This window comes from Lichenostomus cassidix, unplaced genomic scaffold (assembly GCF_008360975.1).
Source record: "Lichenostomus cassidix isolate B80296 unplaced genomic scaffold, HeHo_3.0 HiC_scaffold_33, whole genome shotgun sequence".
NCBI classification, from domain to species: Eukaryota; Metazoa; Chordata; class Aves; order Passeriformes; family Meliphagidae; genus Lichenostomus; species Lichenostomus cassidix.
Genome location: NW_028147632.1, coordinates 4,278,675 through 4,297,427, shown reverse-complemented (window position 1 = coordinate 4,297,427; position 18,753 = coordinate 4,278,675). Strand labels below are relative to the sequence as shown.

General features: G+C 55.1%; 2 protein-coding genes across 8 annotated transcripts in view; both read right to left on the bottom strand.

Moving 5' to 3' along the window:
- Positions 1-115: 115 nt before the first annotated feature.
- Positions 116-14,549, bottom strand: EHMT2 (euchromatic histone lysine methyltransferase 2). Its single transcript, XM_085047185.1, has 28 exons — positions 14,477-14,549; positions 14,233-14,278; positions 13,652-13,813; positions 12,944-13,251; positions 12,584-12,659; positions 12,200-12,285; positions 11,549-11,656; positions 11,043-11,186; positions 10,536-10,641; positions 10,230-10,331; positions 9,894-10,015; positions 9,250-9,393; positions 8,826-9,040; positions 8,081-8,263; positions 7,501-7,583; positions 7,085-7,191; positions 6,285-6,407; positions 5,869-5,970; positions 5,637-5,741; positions 5,105-5,259; positions 4,397-4,564; positions 3,885-4,029; positions 3,460-3,537; positions 2,864-2,979; positions 2,409-2,495; positions 1,999-2,077; positions 1,373-1,548; positions 116-754 (listed from the first exon to the last, which is right to left on the bottom strand). The coding sequence occupies exons 1-28, from the start codon at positions 14,498-14,500 to the stop codon at positions 601-603; spliced, it is 3,504 nt and encodes a 1,167-aa protein (XP_084903311.1). The 5' UTR covers positions 14,501-14,549; the 3' UTR covers positions 116-600.
- Positions 14,550-15,066: 517 nt separating this feature from the next.
- The window catches only part of ZBTB12 (zinc finger and BTB domain containing 12), a 67,574-nt gene continuing 63,887 nt past the window's right edge, over positions 15,067-18,753 (bottom strand). Inside the window, exons 1-3 of one of the 7 annotated variants that reach the window (XR_014848641.1) lie at positions 18,298-18,472; positions 15,938-18,075; positions 15,067-15,661 (exon numbers count right to left, since the gene is read on the bottom strand). Coding sequence is in view for 3 of the 7 variants with exons in the window: in XM_085047264.1 (XP_084903390.1) it covers positions 16,296-17,495 (1,200 nt within the window). In the remaining 4 variants the exon portion in view is untranslated. Of the gene's footprint in view, positions 18,076-18,297; positions 18,474-18,753 lie in introns of those variants that run through there. The other 6 variants (XR_014848642.1, XR_014848640.1, XR_014848639.1 and 3 more) reach the window with 6 other exon arrangements.

Sequence of the window (18,753 nt, the reverse complement as noted above, 5' to 3'; positions counted from 1 at the left end):
CATTTTTGACGATTTTAAAAAAATTTTAGGGATAATTTGGGAGTTCTGGGTGGGCAAATCCCTGGCCACGCCCATTTCTGATCAAACCACGCCCACATCACTCAGACCACGCCCCTTTCACCTTTCCTGGCTCTTTATTGGTTCAAACTCGACGTCAGTCAAAGGGGGAGGAGGAAATTGGGGCAAAATTGGGACTTTTGGGGGGAAAATTTGAGGGTAAATTCAGGATATTTTTGGGGTAAATTCAGGGGGTTTTGGGGTAAATCCTTGGCAACTTTTGCAGTGAATTTGGGGTTTTTTTGGGGGTAAATCCGGATGGATTTTTGCACTAAATTTGGGGTAAATCCATGAGGATTTTTGCAATAAATTCAGGATAAATCCACGCTGATTTTGGGGATAAATCCAGGCAGATTTTTGGGTCAAATCCGGGTGAATTTTTGCACTAAATTTGTTTTTTTTTGGGGTAAATCTGTGGCATTTTTTGTGATAAATTTGGTGTAAATCCACAGGGATTTTTCTGATAAATTCAGAATAAATCCACACTGATTTTCAGGATAAATCCAGGCGGATTTTGGGTTCAAATCCAGGTTTTTGGGTCCCTCAGGGGGGCGGCAGAGCCAGGAGGGGAGGCAGAAGCTCAGCAGGTTCTCCTCTCCCTCCTCCTGCCTCAGCTGAATGTTTGCATTTTTCAGATCCACACTGGCAAGGGAAATATTTGCTTTTGATGTCCCAAAATCTGTCACCGTAGTCGAACCTGGGAGGGGAGGAGTTTGAGCTGAAATTGGGGCTGAAAAATACCCAAAAAACACCCAAAATTTCACCCAAATCCAACCCAAAAAACACCCAAAATTTCACCTGAATTCAACCAAAAAATCACCCAAATCCAACCCAAAATCTCAACCAAAAGTCACCCAAATCCAACCCCAAAACCCTTGAAATTTCACCCAAAATCTCACTGAAATCCAACCCCAAAATCCAACCCAAGAATCACCCAAATCCCCTCTAAACCCCACAAATCCTCTCTAAAGCCCCATAATCACCCAAAACTCCCAAAAATCCCAATCCCAGCTGGGATGTTGTGACTCCTGGAGAAGGCAATGCAGGGGAAGTGCAGAATGAACACCCCAAACCCCATAAACACCCCAAAAACTGCCATGAACACCCCAGAAATCCCCAAAGTCCTATAAAAATCCTATAAAAATCCCATAAACTCCCACCCCAGCTCCTCTCCTGGCTGGATGTGTCTGCTGCTGCTGAAGGCGATGCAGGGGAATAACCCCATAAACACCCCAAAAACTGCCATAAACACCCCACAAACACCCCCTAAACCCCACAAAAACCCCAAAATTCCCCAAAATCCCGTAAATCCCACCCCAGCTCCTCTCCAGGCCGGATGTGTCTGCTGCTGAAGAAGGCGATGCGGGGGAATCTCAAATCCTGGTGCAACATGAACACCCTGACTGGGATGATGTTTGGGTCGCACAGGTGGTTGATGAAGCGGCTGACGTTGCCATAGTAACGCGCGTCGATGCAGTACACCTCGCCGTCCTGTCGCGATAGGGGGCGATAGGGGCGGGGCTAAGTCGGGCCACGCCCATCGCAGCGCCAGTGAATGAATGGGGTAGACCTGGTGGCTAAACTGCGGGTAGACCTGATGGCCAGAATGTCCTGGGTAGACCTGGTGTCTCTAATTTTGGGGTTTTCTGGACGATTTGGGGTTTTCTCCTCTGCACATCTCAGATCCTCAGGGTGTCCCCCAGATCTCTGGATCCCCCCTGGACCCTTCCCCAAATTCCTGGGACCCCTCCCCAAATTCCTGGGACCCCTCCCCAAATCCCTGCTCATCCCCCATTGGAGTTTCCATTGAACGAATGGGGTAGACCTGATGGCCGGAATGCCCGGGGTAGACCTGGTGTCTGAAATTTTTGGGATAATTCCCAGAATTTTGGGGTCACCTCAGCTGGATCCCCCAAAATCACCCCCCAGGACCCCCCAGACCTTGTTGTCCAGGTCGAACAGGTAGGAATCATCCTCCCTCACGTCAGCCTCGGCGTCCGAAATTAGCTCCCCGACGTACCTGGGGAAAGAGGGTCAGGGAACCCCAAAAGCCCCAAAATCACCCCAAAACACCCCAAAACACCCCAAAATCACCCCAAAACACCCCAAAAAACCAACATGAAACACCCCAAAACCACCTGAAATCCCCCAAAACCCACCTGGGACACCCAAAAATTCCCTAAAAACACCTAAAATCCCCCAAAAACTCCCACCCCAAACCCCCCAAATCTTCATTTTTGGGATTCCCATCCCCATTTTTGCCTTTCCCTCCCAATTTTTGGGTTTTCCCTCTCTGATTTTTGCATTTTTTCCCAGTTTTTGTGGTTTTTTCCCCAATTTTCGGGTCTCACTCGCAGATGAAGGTCCCAGGAGGAATTGCCTGCAGAGCTCTCACTCCCCAACCCATCTTGGCCGTTCTGTAGAGCTGCAGTCTGACCCTAAAAATGGGGAAAAAATGGGGAAAAAATGGGGAAAAAATGGGAATTTTAGAGGGAAAAAAGGGAAATTTGGGGTGGGGATTTGGGGGTTGTTTTGGGCAGTTTTGGGGGATTTTTCATGGGGTTTTTTGGGATTTTTTGGGGGCAGTTTTGGGGATTTTTTGGGGATTTTTGGGGCAGTTTTTTGGATTTTTTCAGGGCAGACTTTGAGGATTTTTCAGGTTTTTTGGGGGCTTTTTAGGGCAGTTTTAGGTTTTTCTTGGGGCAATTTTTGGGATTCTTTTTAGGTTTTTTTTTTAATTTTTTGGGGCAATTTCAGGGCATTTTCAGGGCAGTTTTTGGGGTGGTTTTGGGGTTTTTTGGCTCACTTGATCCCGCTCTGCACCACCCTGTTCTTGCAGCTCCTCCAGCAGCTGCACGCCTGGTTGCACTCGAAGATCAGCGGAGGTTCGATTTTGTTGAATTCCTGCAGGAGCCTCCCGTCCTGGGGGGAAAAAACCCAAAAATCAGCTTCAAAATCACCCCAAAAACACCTCAAAACCACCCCAAAAATTAACTTCAAAATAGACTCAAAATAGACCCAAAATTGCCCCAAAAACACCCCCAAATCAGCCTCAAAATGGCCCCAAAAAAACCCAAAAATCAGACTCAAAACAGCCCCAAAATCACCTCCAAAACCATCTCAAAACCACTCCCCAAAACAGCCAAAAAAATCCCAAAAATCAGCCTCAAAATCACCCCAAATTCACCCCAAAATCATCTCAAAATTCAGCCCTGAGAAAGGTTTCTTGTGGGATCTTTTGGGAGATTTTCTGGGAGATTGTTTGGGATTTTTTTGGGGTTATTTTTGGTGTTTGGGGTTCTTTTTTCAGGTTTTTTTTGTGGGATGTTTTGGGATGTTTTTGGGGTGGTTTTGGGGTGTTTTTTGAGGTTTTTTGGGGTTTTTTTTGGTTTTTTCCCTCACCTTGTCATACCAGCAGCGAATGCTGAGTTGCCCACAGAGACAATTGGAGGAGCTGCAATCATCCTGACAAGTGCAGTGCTGGAAAAATGGGGAAAAAGGGGAAAAAAGGGGGAAATGAACAAAAATCAGCCCAAAATCAGCAAAAATCACCCCAAAACGTCCCCAAATTGTCCCAAAACACCCCTAAATTGCCTCAAATTACCCCAAAATATTCCAAAATCACCCCAAAATATCCTCAAATGGTCCCAAATTACCCAAAATGTCCCCAAATCACCCCAGAATGACCCCAAAATCCCTCAAAATGGCCCCAAACTATCCCAAAACTACCTGAATTGATCCCAAAACCATCCAAAATGATCCCAAAATCCCCCAAAATGCCATGAATTCCCCCAATTTTCCCCAAAATCCCCCAAATTTCCCCAAACCTGCAGGTGGGTGATGTTGTGGTCAATATTCATCGTTGAGGTTTCACAATTTTCAGCAATATATTTGTAATCCTGAGGACAAGGCTCCTCATCCACCCCATTGACACACGGAATTGGGACATTTTCGTGGCCTCTGGCAACATCTCTGGGGGAAAAAGCCAAAATTCGGGGAAAAAAAAAGAAATTTCTGTGAAAAACCCTGAAATTCCTGCAAAAATCTGGCAAAAAATGGTGAAATTCTGGTGAAAATCTGCCCAGAATAACACAAAATTCCCCTGAATTTCCCCTAAAACTCCACCAAAACACCCTAACATCCTGAAGAAAGCCAAAAATTCCTCAAAAAACCCAAACTCACCTGCTCCCTGCAGCCCCCAGCCTCACTTTGTGACCCCCAATCCCCCAAAAAATATGGAAAAACCACCAAAAAATCACCCAAAAATTTTTAAAAAATCAAAAAAAAAGTTTTAAAAATCCCAAATCCCATAAAAACCCCAAAAGAACCCCAAGCTCACCTGCTGACGATGCGCTCGGTGTGCAGAGCTCTCCCTGCAGCCCCCAGCCTCAATTTCCTGTTGAGCTGCAGAGCAACCCAAACCTCAGAGCGCTCAGGGGTTAAATCCAGAGGGGAATCTCCTTCCTTGTTCCGAACTTCGGGGTCAGCGCCGCGGGACAGGAACAGGCTGGGGGGGAAAATCCCAAAATCAGGCAAATCCCCAGAAAAATCCCAAAAAAACCCCAAGAAAAAGCCGAAAAAACAAAAAAACCCAAAAATTCCCACAGCCGCTCTAGCTCCCCCTGGCGGCGATGCGCAGCAATGACCCCTGGCTCTCCTGACGCCCCCAGACCCAACTGGGGTCCCAATCCGAGCCCCAGTTCCAGACCCGAGAGCCCCCAGACCCAATTCCAGCCCCAGTTGGAGCCCCCAGACCCAATTCTCTCACCTGACACAGTCATGGTAGCTCTCCTTGGCCGCGATGTGCAGCTGAGCGTCCCCATGTCCCTGTGTCACCTCACTCCCTGTGACTCTCCTGAAGCCCCCAGACCCAATTGAAGCCCCCAGCCCCAATTTGCGCCCTCAGACCCACCTGACACAGTCGTGGTAGCTCTCCCTGGCCGCGATGTGCAGCTGAGTGTCATCATGGCAGTTGTGTCCCCTGACTGTCCCTGTGTCCCCTGATCCCCCCGAAGCCCCCAGCCCCGATTTGTGACCCCAGACCCACCTGACACAGTCGTGGTAGCTCTCCCTGGCCGCGATGTGCAGCGGGGTGTCGCCGTGGAAGTTCACAGCATGAAGATCACACTGAGCGTTGAGCAAAACCTCAGCGATCTCAGCGCTGCCCGTGAAGGAGGCCCAGTGCAGGCAGATGTTCTCCTCCTTTGGGGGCAGAAATTGGGGTCAGAGAGCCCTCAGGACACTCACTGACCAACCCAAACCACACCACCCACCACCACACCACACACCCACACCCCACACAACCCCAACCAAAACCCACACAACCCCCGCAAAAATTGGGGTCAGAGAGCCCTCAGGACACTCACTGACCATCACTGACCACCCCAGGACACTCACTGACCAACCCAGATAGCCACTGAACCCCAGTGCAGGCAGATGTTCTCCTCCTGCCAGGACAGTCACTGACCATCACTGACCACTGCTGGACACTCACTGACCACCCCCAGATCCTCACTGACCACCCAGAGTGTCCATCCCAGTCCCTCCCAGTCCCCCCCAGTGCCCCCAGTGTCCCTCACGTTGTCGGTCAGTGTGACATCAGCCCCTCTGGTCAGCAACCTCCGGATGACCTCGATGTGTTTGTGCTCAGCTGCCCAGATGATCGGTGTCCAGCCGCCGTTGTCCTGGGGGTCATTCAGGGGTCACTCGGGGTCATTCAGGGGTCACTCGGGGTCATTCAGGGGTCACTCGGGGTCAGTGACCTCTCTGGACAACCCCTAACCCCGGAGTGACCGCGGGCTGACCACTGACCTGGGCGTTGACGTCCACTTGCCCGGTGGCCAGCAGCAGCTCCACCATCTCCAGGTTGCCGTTTTTGGCCGCGTGGTGCAGGCAGGTGGAGCCGTCCTCCTCCTGTGACGTCACAGGGAACACGGCGATGACGTCATGGGGATGGTGGTGATGTCATAGGGGTGATAGTGATGCAATACAGGGGAATTGTGATGTCATAGAGGAGTTGTGACATCACACAGGGTGGTGACGTCATACAGCGATGTCATAGAGAAGAGAGTGATGTCATACGGGGGTGTTAAATACCAATGATGTCACATGGGGATGACATCACAGGGGCGTGACAATGACATCTCACTGTCACGATGACATCGTGGGGCGGGTGATGACGTCACGGGGGTGCCGATGACGTCACAGGGTGTCAGTGATGACGTCACCTTGCTGTAGACGCAGCCGCCCATGCGCAGCAGGTACCGCGCCGCCTCCAGCTGGTCGTGAGCCACAGCGTCCATCAGCGGCGTGCGGCGCTGCTTGTCCACCGCGTTGATGTTGGCCCCGGCCTGGGAGTGACCAATGACCGTTAGTGACCGTCACTGACCATCACTGACCTCCCCTGAACCAACCCAAACTGCCCCCCGGCGCTGCTTGTCCACTGCGTTGATGTTGGCCCTGGCCTGGGAGTGACCACTGACCTTTAGTGACCATCACTGACCATGGAAAACCAACCCAAACTGCCCCCCGGCGCTGCTTGTCCACTGCGTTGATGTTGGCCCCGGCCTGGGAGTGACCAATGACCGTTAGTGACCATTGGTGACCAGTACTGACCATCACTGACCATGGAAAACCAACCCAAACTGCCCCCCGGCGCTGCTTGTCCACTGCGTTGATGTTGGCCCCGGCCTGGGAGTGACCGTTAGTGAGCATCACTGACCAGTACTGACCGTTAGTGACAGCCACTGACCATTACTATCACTGACCACCACTGATCATTGCTTTCCATTACTGACCACTTACAGACAACACTGACCATGCCTGACCATCACTGACCACCACTATCATTGCCCATTACTGACCATCCCTATCACTGACCATTACTGACCAGCAGTAACTCCTCCACGCCACTGGGGGGCAGAGCTGAGCACAGCAGAAGAGGACACTGATCCCATATGGTCTATACTGGTTTATACTGGTTTATAGTGGTCTGTACTGGTCCAAACTGGTCCAAACTGGTCTGTACCTGCAGCAGGAGGTGACAAATCTCCAGGTGTCCCTTCTGAGCCGCAGCGTGCAGAGCTGAGCGTTTGCTCTGAGCGTCGCTCTGGAAATTTGGGTCCAAATTGTCCACTGGGAAAGGGAAAAGGAAAGTCAGGAACCCCAAAATTGGGGTTTTTGGGGATTTTGGGTTCCCCAGGGTTTTGAGGTTGTTTTTGGGGTAATTTTGGGATGCTTTCGGGTTCATTTGTGGTTATTTTTGGGTTGATTTTGTGGTTTTTTGGAGGTTGCAGCATGAGGATGACTCTGCCCAGCTCCCCGCTTTGGGGTTTTTTTGGGGTATTTTTGCTGGGATTTTTGAGTGATTTTGGGGTAATTTTGGGATGATTTCTGGGATGATTTTGGGGTATCTTTGGGATGATTTTGGGGTTTTTAACTCACACAGCATGAGGATGACTCTGCCCAGCTCTCCCTGCTTCACACTCAGGTAGAGCTGCCTGGGGTGAAACCTCAGCTTCTTCCTCCTGTGGGGAAACTGGGATGAACTGGGAGGAACTGGGATGAACTGGGAGGGACTGGGAGGGACTGGGAGGAAAAATCGCAGCGATTTTGGGGTGAAAAACGGGGATTTTAGGGTGGAAAATGGGGATTTTGGGGAGAAAATAGGGAACGGGGTTATAATGGGATGAACTGGGAGACATTTGAGTGTATTTTAGGATATTTTTGGGGTTATTTTTGTGGTGTTTTTCCATGTTTTGGGGTGGGATATTTTTTTGGGGTAATTCTGGGGTAAAATATACAATTTTTGGAGGATAATTTTTGGGGGTTTTTGGGTCATTTCTCACCTCTCAGCCTCCTGCCCCAGCAGCTCCCAGGAGTGTTGTTAGGGTGTTTGTGGGGGATTTTTAGGGTCATTTTTGGCATTTTTGTAGTTTTTTCGGCGGGATATTTTCAGGACATTTTCAGGACACTTTCAAGACATTTTTGGGATAATTTTAGGGGGTTTGGGGGTTTTTCTCACCTCTCAGCCTCCTGTCCCAGCAGCGCTTTCTCCAGCAGCTCCCTGGCCGGCCCTGCCGGCAGCCCCCGCGCCGACAGGCAGCCCCCCGAGGGCAGGGGGAGCTCAGGACCCCCAGAGCTGTCGATGGGCTCGGCCAGGGGGGCTGGGGGGGCTCTGCCCTCCCCCTGACCCCTCATCCGGGCACTGCGGGGGAGAAAGGGGGGAAAAATGAGGAAATTTGGGAAAAAAGTGTGGTGAAACGACAGAAAAGTACAGTGGAATGACAGGAAATGCTGAAAAACGTGGGTTGGGGTAGTAAAAAAATGCACTGAAATCCCAAACCCCACCCCAAACCACCCCAAAATCCCTTTTCAAACCCCTTAAAACACCCCCAGACCCTTTGAAACCCCAAAATCCCACCCCAAATGCCCCAAAACCTCTTCCGAATTCCCCAAACCACCCCAAGGCCCTCAAATCCCCTCCAAACCCCAACCCAAATCCCCTTTCAAACCCTTCAAACCACCCCAAATCCCCCACAAACCCTCCAAACCTCATCCCAAACCACCCCAAATCCCCAAAAATCCCATTTTTGGGGTCACCTGGGGGTGGGCAGCTCTCCTTGCAGACCTCCCAGACCCCATAAATCACCCCAAATCCACTTTCAAACCCCTTAAAACACCAAATCCCTCCCAAACCCCACCACAAGCACCACCCAAAACCACCCCAAATACCCCAAAACCCCAAAAAATCTGTTTTTTGGGGTCACCTGGGGGTGGGCAGCTCCCCCCTGAGCCCCCGGGGCCGCAGAGGCTCGGGAGGAGCAGTGGGAGTTCCTTCAGGTCGAGGCAGAGTGACCTCCTGAGCCTCCGAGGCGTCCTCGCCGCAGTGGGGACAGAAGATGAGACCCCCGAGGCGAGAGACGCAGGAACGGTGGAACCTGTGACCAATCCTGACATCGGGGTGGCACTCCAGGAATGTGCCCTGGAAAACACCCAGGAATGGGGAAAAAATGGGAAAAACACAAAAAACCCTGAAAAAAACAGAATCCTAAAGAAAACTGCTGAAAATATCCCAAAAAACCCCTAAAAACCTGAGAAAAACAAAAAAAAAAAAACCAAAAACATTGGAGAGTCCTAAAGAAAACTATAAAATCCTATTAAAAAACCCAAAAATGCGATTTCCTGACTCACAGCTGTGCAGAAGTGACCACAGCCCGGGCAGCACTGGTGTTTGACCATCCTGGCTCGGTGGGTTTCGCACAGAACCATCAGGGGCACTCGGCTCGAGGGTCTCATGGTTTCTCTCTTCAGGATGCTGCTGCCGCAGCCGCTCAGCTGGAAATGGGGAAAATTCAGGAAAATTTGGGAAAATTCGGGATGCTTGGGGTCCCCAGCCCAACCCCAAACCCACCCAGGACACCCTAATTCCATGGTTCACCCCAAAATTTTTGGCTCATCAGGAATTTTTTGGTTGATGCTGAATTTGGTTATTTCCAAGTTCTTGTGGTTTTCACAGATTTTTGGGGTTTTTCCCCAAATTCTTTGGTTTTTCCCCAAATTCTCAGGTTATCCCCAAATTCTTGGATTATTCCCCAAATTCCTGTAACAACCCAAAATTCCTTGGTCATCCCAAATTTTGGGTTCTGCTCCCCATTTTTTGGGTTCTTTCCTCTTCACACATTTTGGGGTCATTTCCAGAATTTCCAGGTGTCCCCAAGTGTGTCTCACTCACCTGTTCATCCACGCTCTCAGTGGCCATGCAAAGCCCCAGGTGTGTCCCCAATGTCCCCAGGTGTATCTCAGGTGTGTCTCACCTGTCCCCAGGTGTGTCTCACCTGTCCATCCACGCTCTCGGTCGCCATGCACAGCCCTCTGTCTCCTCCCCTCTCCACCTTCGGCGCCTCCATGCGACACGAGCACAGCGGCAGCTCCTCGAAGCGCTCGGCCTCGGCCGGGCCTGGGCAGCAAAGGGTTAACGGTCAGCCCGGGGTCAGTGTGGGCATTCAGGGGTGTGGTCAGGGTGTGGTCAGTCTGGGGTGTGGTCAGTCAGGGTGTGTGGCCTGATATCCAGGACAGCTTTCAAACCAGGAATGGGGTGTGGCCAGGGGGTGTGTCCAGGTGGGCGTATCCCTGTTCGGTGGGCGTGTCCAGGTGCGCTGGGCGTGGCTCACCTGTGGGCTGGGGGCTCAGAGCCCCTCCCCCCGGCAGCTGCAGGCAGCCCAAGGGAACCTCAGTGTATTCACTGGCAGCTCCTGCAGGGGGCGCTGATGGGCCTGGGGAGAGAAACCCCAAAAATGAGACCAAAAACGGGACTCCAGACCCCAAAAACAGAACTCCAGACCCCAAAATGGGACCCCAGACCCCAAAAACAGGACTCCAGACCCCAAAAACAGGACCCTAGACACCAAAATGGGACCCCACACCCCAAAATATCCAACCCCAGGGGCGTCACGGACCCCAGACCCAAACATGCCCACCCCTGTCTTTGCCCCTCGGCTCCTTCCTCTTCCTCTTCCTCGCAGGTTTCAGCCAAGGACTTTCCTTCCAGCGGCGCCGAACTCTGCGCCGAGCGCTGGAGGCACTCTGGGGGCCAAAAAATGGGGTTAGGGACCCCAAAAATACCCCAAAATTACCCCAAGAACAGCCTCAAAACACCCCCAAAACCACTCCAAAATCACCCCAACACCTGCCCCAAAATCACCCTAAAACCACCCAAAAATCACACTGAACTCTGTGCCGAGCGCTGGAGGCACTTTGGGGGGTGAAAACAGAGTTTAGGGACCCCAAAAAAACCCCGAAATCACCCTAAAAACAGCCCCAAATCATCCCAAAAACCACCCCAAAATCACCCTTAAAATCACCCAAAAGCACCCCAAAAATCATCCCCAAAAACCACCCCTGAACTACCCCAAAACAACCCCAAAAGCACTCCAAAATCACCCCAAAAACACCCCAAAACACCCCAAAATCCCCAAACTCCTCACCCGATCCGATGCGTTCCCAGACTCTTCATCCTCCTCTTCTTCCTCCTCCTCCTCCTCCTCTTCCTCCTCATCTTCTTCTTCCTCTTCCTCCTCTTCCTCCTCCTCCTCCTCACTCAGGGCCTCCCCAGGTCCTTCCCCCTCCGACTGAGAATTTTGGGGAATTTAGGGACCAAAAATTCACCCAGGAACCCCAAAATCCTCCCAAAATCTTCCGGATTTTTCTGATTTTTCCCGTTTTTTTCCAGTTTTTTCCAATCCCAGTCCCTCTCAAATCCTCCCAAAATCTTCCAAATCCTCCCAACTTTTTTTTTGTTTTTCCTCGGTTTTTGTCAATTTTTCCCAATCCCAGTTCCATCCCAGTCCCTCCCAGTATAACCAATTCCCTTTACTCCCTAAAACCCCCATTTTCACCCTAAAACCCCCATTTTCACCCCAGAATCCCCATTTCTCACCCCAAAACCGCCGCGTTTTTCCCCAGTCCATCCCAGTTTGCCCAGTTTGCCCACCTTGCTGTCGGAGTCGCCGTTAAATCCATCATAGAACAGGGAAAATCCTCCTCCCCCCTCCGAGTCCCAGTCCCGGGGAGGAGCTGCCATTTCCTCTGTCACTGTGATCTGCAAAATTTGGGGGTTTTGGGGTTTTTTAGGGATTTTGGGGGTTGTTTTGGGGTTTTTAGGGTCTCTTTGGGGTACGTTTTAGCACAGTTTTGGAATGCCTTTGAAATATTTTGGGGGGTTTTTGAAGTATTTTTAGAGTGGTTTTGGGATATATTTGGGGTATATTTGGGGGGTTTGGGGATATTTTTGGGGTATTTTGGGGGGTTTTTGGGTACCTCAGTGCTGGCTCGAGGACTCAGTCTGGGAGTGTTTTTGGGATATTTTTGGATGTTTTTTGGGTCATTTTGGGATACATTTTGTGATATTCTTGGGTACATTTTGAGGTACATTTTGGAATACTTGTGGGGTGTTTTTGGGGTACCTCAGTGCTGGCCCTGGGGCTCAGTCTGAGGGTGTTTTTGGGATATTTGTGGGGTGTTTTTGGGGTTATTTTGGGGGTTTTGGGGGTACCTCAGTGCTGGCCCTGGGGCTCAGTTTGGGGGTATTTTTGGGGTGTTTTTAGGGTTATTTTTAGGATTATTTTGGGGGTTTTTGGGGTACCTCAGTGCTGGCCCTAGGGCTCGGTCTCTGCAATCGCTTATGAATTCCTTCAGAGCCAAAATCCAGTTTGGGACGTTTGGGGTGCTCTGGGGGGGAGAGGAGAGTTAGGGAGACCCCAGACCCAAAATCTGCCTCAGCTTCACCCCCAAACTCCCCAATCCCACCCGTGGGACCCCCAAAAAGTTCTCCAAGACCCCCCAAACCTCCCAAAAACCCCCAAAATCCCCCCAAATTCCCCCAGCTTCCCCTCAGACCCCCCCAGGACCCCCAAAAACCTCCCCAAATCCTCCCCAGGACCCTCCAAACCTCCCCAAAATCCCCTGAAATCCCCCAAAACCCCCCGAAATTCCCCAAAAAGTTCCCCAAAACCCCCAAAATGCCCACCGTGCTGCCCCAGGGCGCAGAGCTCCTCAGACACCCGGAAGTGAAGCATCTCTGACATCCTGGGCTTCTCGGGGACCTGGGGGGCAGTTTTGGTGGTTTTTAGGGTCCTGGGGGAGGTCAAGCCACCCAAAATAACCCAAACCCCCCAATAATCCCCCAAATCTCCCTCTAAACACCTCAAAATCCCTCCGAAAAAACCCCAAAAAACCCCAAACGCCCCCAAAACACTGTAAAACCCCCCAAAATTCCAAAAGTTCCTCCAAAATTCCCCCAAACCCCCCTCAAAACCCCCCCAAAACACCATAAACCCCCCAAAAATTCCCAAAAATCCCCCAAAATCTCCCAATAAACGCCTCTCACCTGTCCGTTGCCAGCCTTGGCCATGGTTTTCCTGGCCCGGTGCACCTTGGGGGGCTCGGGGGGTGCCGGGGGGGGGTCGGGGGGGCTCTGGGGGGGCTCGGGGGGTGGGGGAGGGGCGGCCCGACCCCCCCCGGGGAGGCTGAGGAGCCGAAGGGTTAAACTCTGCCCGGGGGGGGGCTGGGATTTGGCCCCTCCCCCCGTCAGGGACATTTTGGCCCGGCTGGGGGGGGTGGGGGAGGGGGTGAGACCCCCGGCCAGGGGGAGACCCCCGCGGCCCGGCGAGCCCGGCAGGGTCTTGGTGGCGTGGCCTGGGGGGGAAAGGGGAGACCCCCACTCAAATTCACCAGAATGGACTCTGGATCCACCCTGAGACCCCCGAAATGAACCCCCAAACCCCCCAGGAGCCCCCAGACCCCTCCTCAAATTACCCCAGGGGAATGAGAGACCCAGAGACCCCCAAATGAACCCCCAAACCCCCCAGACTGCTCCTCCAATTGGGGGTAAAGGTGTCCTTGCGGGTAAATAGAGGAACAGACCCCTCCTCCAATTACCCCAGGGGAATGAGAGACCCCAGAGACCCCCAAATGAACCCCAGCACCCCTCCAGTACCCCCTCCAGTTTCCCCAGAGCCCCCCAAGAACCCCGAAAACCTGCCAGGATACCCCAGACCCCCCGAAAAGCCCCCCAAAAACGCCCCCAGCCCCTCACCTGGCAGCCCCTTGGCTCCAGCTCCAGCCGGCGGTGTCCCCTGCGCCCCCTCCCCATTTCCCGGGGCTCCCCCTGCCCCCTGCTCCTCCTCCGGGGGTCCTGAGGGGGGAGAGCCGCCGGGGGGGGAGGGGCAGCGGGGGGAGGGGCTGCCCGGGGGGAGGCCTGGGGGGGAAAAAGGGGTGAGGAGGGGGCGAGGAGGGGTTTGGGGTATTGCGGGCATTGGGGGGTCAGGGAGGTCCTGAGGGGATTTTAAGGGGAGTCAGGGGAATCCTGAGGGGGTTTTAGGTTGGGGTCTGGGGGGTCCTGAGGGGGATTCTGAAGGGGATTTCAGGAGGATCCTGAGGTGAAACCTGAGGCGGATTTTAAGGAGGTCCAATGGAATCCTGAGGGGGATTTCCGGGGGATCCTGAGGGGAATTTTAAGAGGGATTGCCAGGGGATCCTGAGGGGAATTTTAAGAGGGATTGCCAGGGGATCCTGAAGGGGTCTTGAGGGGGATTTCAGGGGGATTGTGAGGGGGAATTTAAGGGGAGGGGTGCGATGGGATGCTGAGGGGATCCGAGCCGGTTTGGGGTCACTCACCGGCCTCTCCCGCCGCCTCCACCACGAGGGTCCCAACCGGAGGGTCCTGAGGGGCGAGAGGGGGAGGGGCGCAGATCGCCGTGAGGGGAGAGCCCCTCCCGCCCCTCCCCCCGCGGCACAGAGCGCTCCTCGCTGCTCGGGACCCCCGAAATCCCCTCAGAAACCCCTCAAAACCCCCTCAAAAACTCCTCAAAACCCCCCAAAACCCCCCAAAACCGCCCCGCGCTTCCCGCTCCCCTCACACCTCGCCGCCTCCCGCCGCCTCCATCGCTGCCCAGCGCGCCGCGCGCGGTGACGTCACCACGCACACAGACGGGGCGTGGTTATCCCTTTTATGGTAAAAACCACGCCCACCGCGCCGCGCTTTGTCCTTCCCGCCTTGGCCCCGCCCACCGCCCAAACCACGCCTCCATCCAGCTCGCCACGCCCATCCAATCAAACCACGCCCCCTCCACGCTCAGGCCACGCCCACATCTTGGGGGGGTTCCTGACTCCCCAAACCCTCCCAAAAACGCGGTTTTTGACTAAAAAACACTCCCAGAAATGGAAAAAACACCTCCAGGGATGAATAAAACTCCCCATCAGCTTTTACCGCTTTTTAAAAAATTCATTTATTACAAAAAAACATTCAAAAACTGCGCCGGGGGAGGAATTCCCCCCCCAAAAAAAGGGTTTTGGGTGTGCCGGGACCCCTCCCCAAATTCCCCGTGGGATCCCCGTGCTCTCCTTTCTACCCCCTACTCACCCCCCCTTCCCCAAAACCCACCCAAAAAAATTTGGGGTGCCCCTCCCCCACTCTACCCCACCCCCTCCCCCAAAAAGCCTTCCCTCCCCTCCCCCACGCACTACAGAGACCCCAAAACCCTCAATTCCCCCCCAAAATCGCTACAACCTAAGGGGGTCCCTAAAACCTACGGTCCCTAAAATCCGGGGTGACCCCCCCTTTGTCCACCCCATTGTCCAGGGGGTCACCCCACTGTCCAGCGAGGGCCTGAGACCCCCAAACCCACCGTGGGGGTGCAGATTTTGGGGGTGCAGATTTGCCCCCCTGTATTTGGGGTCAAACTATTTAAGTTCATACTCTGGTTGAAAACAAAACTTTTTTTTCTGTGATTTTGCTTCAAATCACAGCAGTTTCCAAATTGTGATCATTTTCAAGAAAGGAAAATTACTGTTTTCCATTCCGGGAAGGTTTTTCCCACCTGGATTTTAGACCTGGACCCCCAAAATCCCTCCCCAGGTATCCGGGGGGGTCCCCTTCATTTTGGGGTTGTTCTCCATCATTACAGGGTTATTTCCCATTGCTTTAGGGTCATTTCCCCATCATTTTGGGGTCACTCTTTGTCACTCTGGGGAGGATTCAGCTGCCCAGGGTCACTCCCCATCATTTTGGGGTCGTTTTCCATCATTTTGGGGTCACTGCCCATCACTTCAAGGATTCAGCTGTCCAGGGGCCATTTGCAATCACTTTGGGGTCATTTCTCATCATTTTGGGGTCACTTTCCACACCTTTGTGGTCACTCCCCATCCCTCTGGGGGTTCTCAGCTGTCCAGGGGTCACTCCCCATTATTTTGGGGTCATTCCATATCACTTTGGGGTCACTGTCCATCACTCCAGGGAGGATTCAGCTGTCCAGCGGTCATTTCCCATTATTCTGGGGTCACTTCAAGAAGGATTCAGATGTCCAGGGGTCACTCCCATCACCTTGGGGTCACTGTCCATCACTTTAGGGTCACTCCCCACTTCTCTGGGGTCACTGTCCATCACTTTAGGGGTCACTGCCCATCGCTTTGGGGTCATTTCTCATCACTCCAGAGGTCACTCCCCGTTTTTCTGGGGACATTTCTCATCACTCCAGAGGTCACTCCCCGTTTTTCTGGGGACATTTCTCATCACTCCAGGGGTCACTCCCCGCTATTTTGGGGTCATTCTCCACCACTCTGGGGTCACTCCCCGCCCCCCTCGCCCCCTCCTCACCCGGGAGAGGACCCGGCTCCTCGGGGCTCACCCCCCCACCCCGGGGGTCACCCCTCGGCCCCGCCAGGCCCTCCCCCGCGGGGGGTCAGCGCAGCAGCACGCCCCCCTCGGCCCCGCCGGCTTCCAGAACGTTCTGCGCCGTGGTTTTGCCGTGCTGCTCCTTGAGGTGTCGCCGAATCGCCGGTTTGTGGGCGAACCGGACGTCGCAATACGAGCAGCGGTACGGCCTGGCGCCGCTGTGCAGGTTCAGGTGGTCGTGCAGGGTGGACTTCTGGGTGAAGCTCTTGCCGCAGACGCCGCAGCCGTGCGACTTGACCCCGCGGTGGACGTTCATGTGGCGATTCAGGTTGCTGCTGTGGTTGAACTGCTTGCCGCAGCGCGGGCACATGAACACGAAGTGCTGCGCGCGCATGTGGAACACCAGCTTCTCCACGCCCTGGAACGCCTCGCCGCACTTCCCGCAGCGGGAGGACGGCGACGGAGCGGTCACCGCGGGGCCTCCGGCCGCTCCCGACGTCCCCGAGGTGGTGACGGAGGTGGCACTGCCCGCCGGCTCCTCGGTGACGCCGACACCGCCGCCGCCGCCACTGCCGGGGAAGATGACCAACCCTTCGCCCTCAGCGTCCTCGGCCAGGCTGTAGCAGGCCTTGACCACCCCGAGCTGCGGTGGACACTGCGCCTCCTGACTGACCACCCCAGCGGTCACCGCCGGCCCTCCCTGCGCTGCTCCGGCCGCTCCGGCCGCTTCCACCGCCGGCCAGGCCCTGCTCCCCCTCCTCCTCCTGGGCGTGGCCGCCGGCTCCACCTTCACTATACACACATCGGGCGCCGCATCTTCCTCATCCTCCTCATCCTCCTCCTCCTCGGGCTTGGGCGGCTGGGCAGGGGCGGCGGGCGGGGCCTGGATGAACCTGGCCAGAGCCCCGCGGCACCTCTCCACCACGTGCTCCATCTGCAGGTAACTCGCCGCCGTCAGGTAGTTCACCAGATCCCTGCCGGCGAACTCCAGCGCGCCGGTGTAGCAGGAGAGCAGCAGGTCGGCCAGCACCCTGGCGCTGTGGGCCAGCGAGACGCGCAGCTCGGCCGCCGGGTTCAGCAGGAACTGGTCGCGCAGGAACGGCGAGCAGGCGGCCAGGATGACGCGGTGGCCGCGGAAGCGCAGGCTGCGAGCCACGATGGTGACGTCGCAGAAGCGCTCCTCGGCGCGCAGCCGCGTCATGGAGCGCAGCGCGGCCGCCTCGTGGCCAGGGAGCTGGAAACGGAGAACCTCGGCGCAGGAGGACATGGCGGGAGGGACTGGGGGGACTGGGAGGGGAGTTAGAGGGACTGGGAGGGACTGGGGGGCACTGGGAGTGAGGTTAGAGGGACTGGGAGGGACTGGGAGGGGAGGTACAGGGACTGGGAGAGGAGTTAGAGGGACTGGGAGGGACTGGGGAGCACTGGGATAGGAGTTAGAGGGACTGGGAAGACTGGGAGGGACTGGGAGTGGGAATATGGGGACTGGGAGGGACTGGGGGGCACTGGGAGTGGGGTTACAGGGGTTGGGGGGCGCTGGGAAGAACTGGGAGCAGCAATGTGGGACTGGGAGGGACTGGGAGGGACTGGGAGAGGTGGCAAGGCGGGGTTGGAGGGACTGGGAGCGACGGGAAGAAGAACTGGAGGCACGGGGAGGGTCAGTGGTGGTCACTGGGGGTAACTGGGAGTTACTGGGAAGGAGAGCAGAGGTTACTGGGAGCACCGGGGGGATCAGTGGACGATCACTGGTGGTCACTGGTGGTCACTGGGGGTCACTGGGGGTCACCGGCGCCTCTTACTGGAAGCACTGGGGGGGTTGGCTCGGCGCTCCGGTAGTCACGTGGCTGCACCTGCGGGGGGGGAGGGGAGGTTGGAACATCACGGGGGGGAGGGGAAGACAAGGCCGCGCCGTGACGTCACCGCGGCCCCCCCCGCCTTTCCCGCCCCCCCCGCGCCCCCCCATTGGTCCCGCCGAGCCCTGGGCCTCCCCCTTGCCCTCCCCCCGCTCCCGGTAGCCCTCCCGCCCCCCCGGCAGCCCTCCCCGCCCCGCCGGTCGCCCCCGCCGCCATTACCGCCTCAGCCGCGGGCAGCGCCGGGCCTGGGGGAGCAGGGAGAGCGGGAAGGGATGGAGGGAGGGGGCGCGCGCGGGGCATTGTGGGATGCAGGCGGACCCCCGACCTCCGCCACCGCGGGGCATTGTGGGATGCAGGCGGACTAGGCCGCGGACCCCCCCCGCCACCGCGAGTCATGCCGGGAGCGCCGCGTGTCTGACGTCACCGCCCAGCGCCGTCGCCGTGTTGTTGCCATGGTGACCAAAATGGCGAAATGGCGGGAAATGGAGAATTTGGAAAAAATTGGTTAAATTGAGTCAAATCGGGTCGGAAATTGGACAAAGAGCATCCCGGAGGGGAGCGAAGATCGCCCCGAAATCACCCCGAAATGGCCTCAAAATCACTGCCAAAATCGGGCAAAAATCACTCGAAAATCGGCAAAAAATATCTTCAAAGTTGTGGGGAAATCACCCAAAA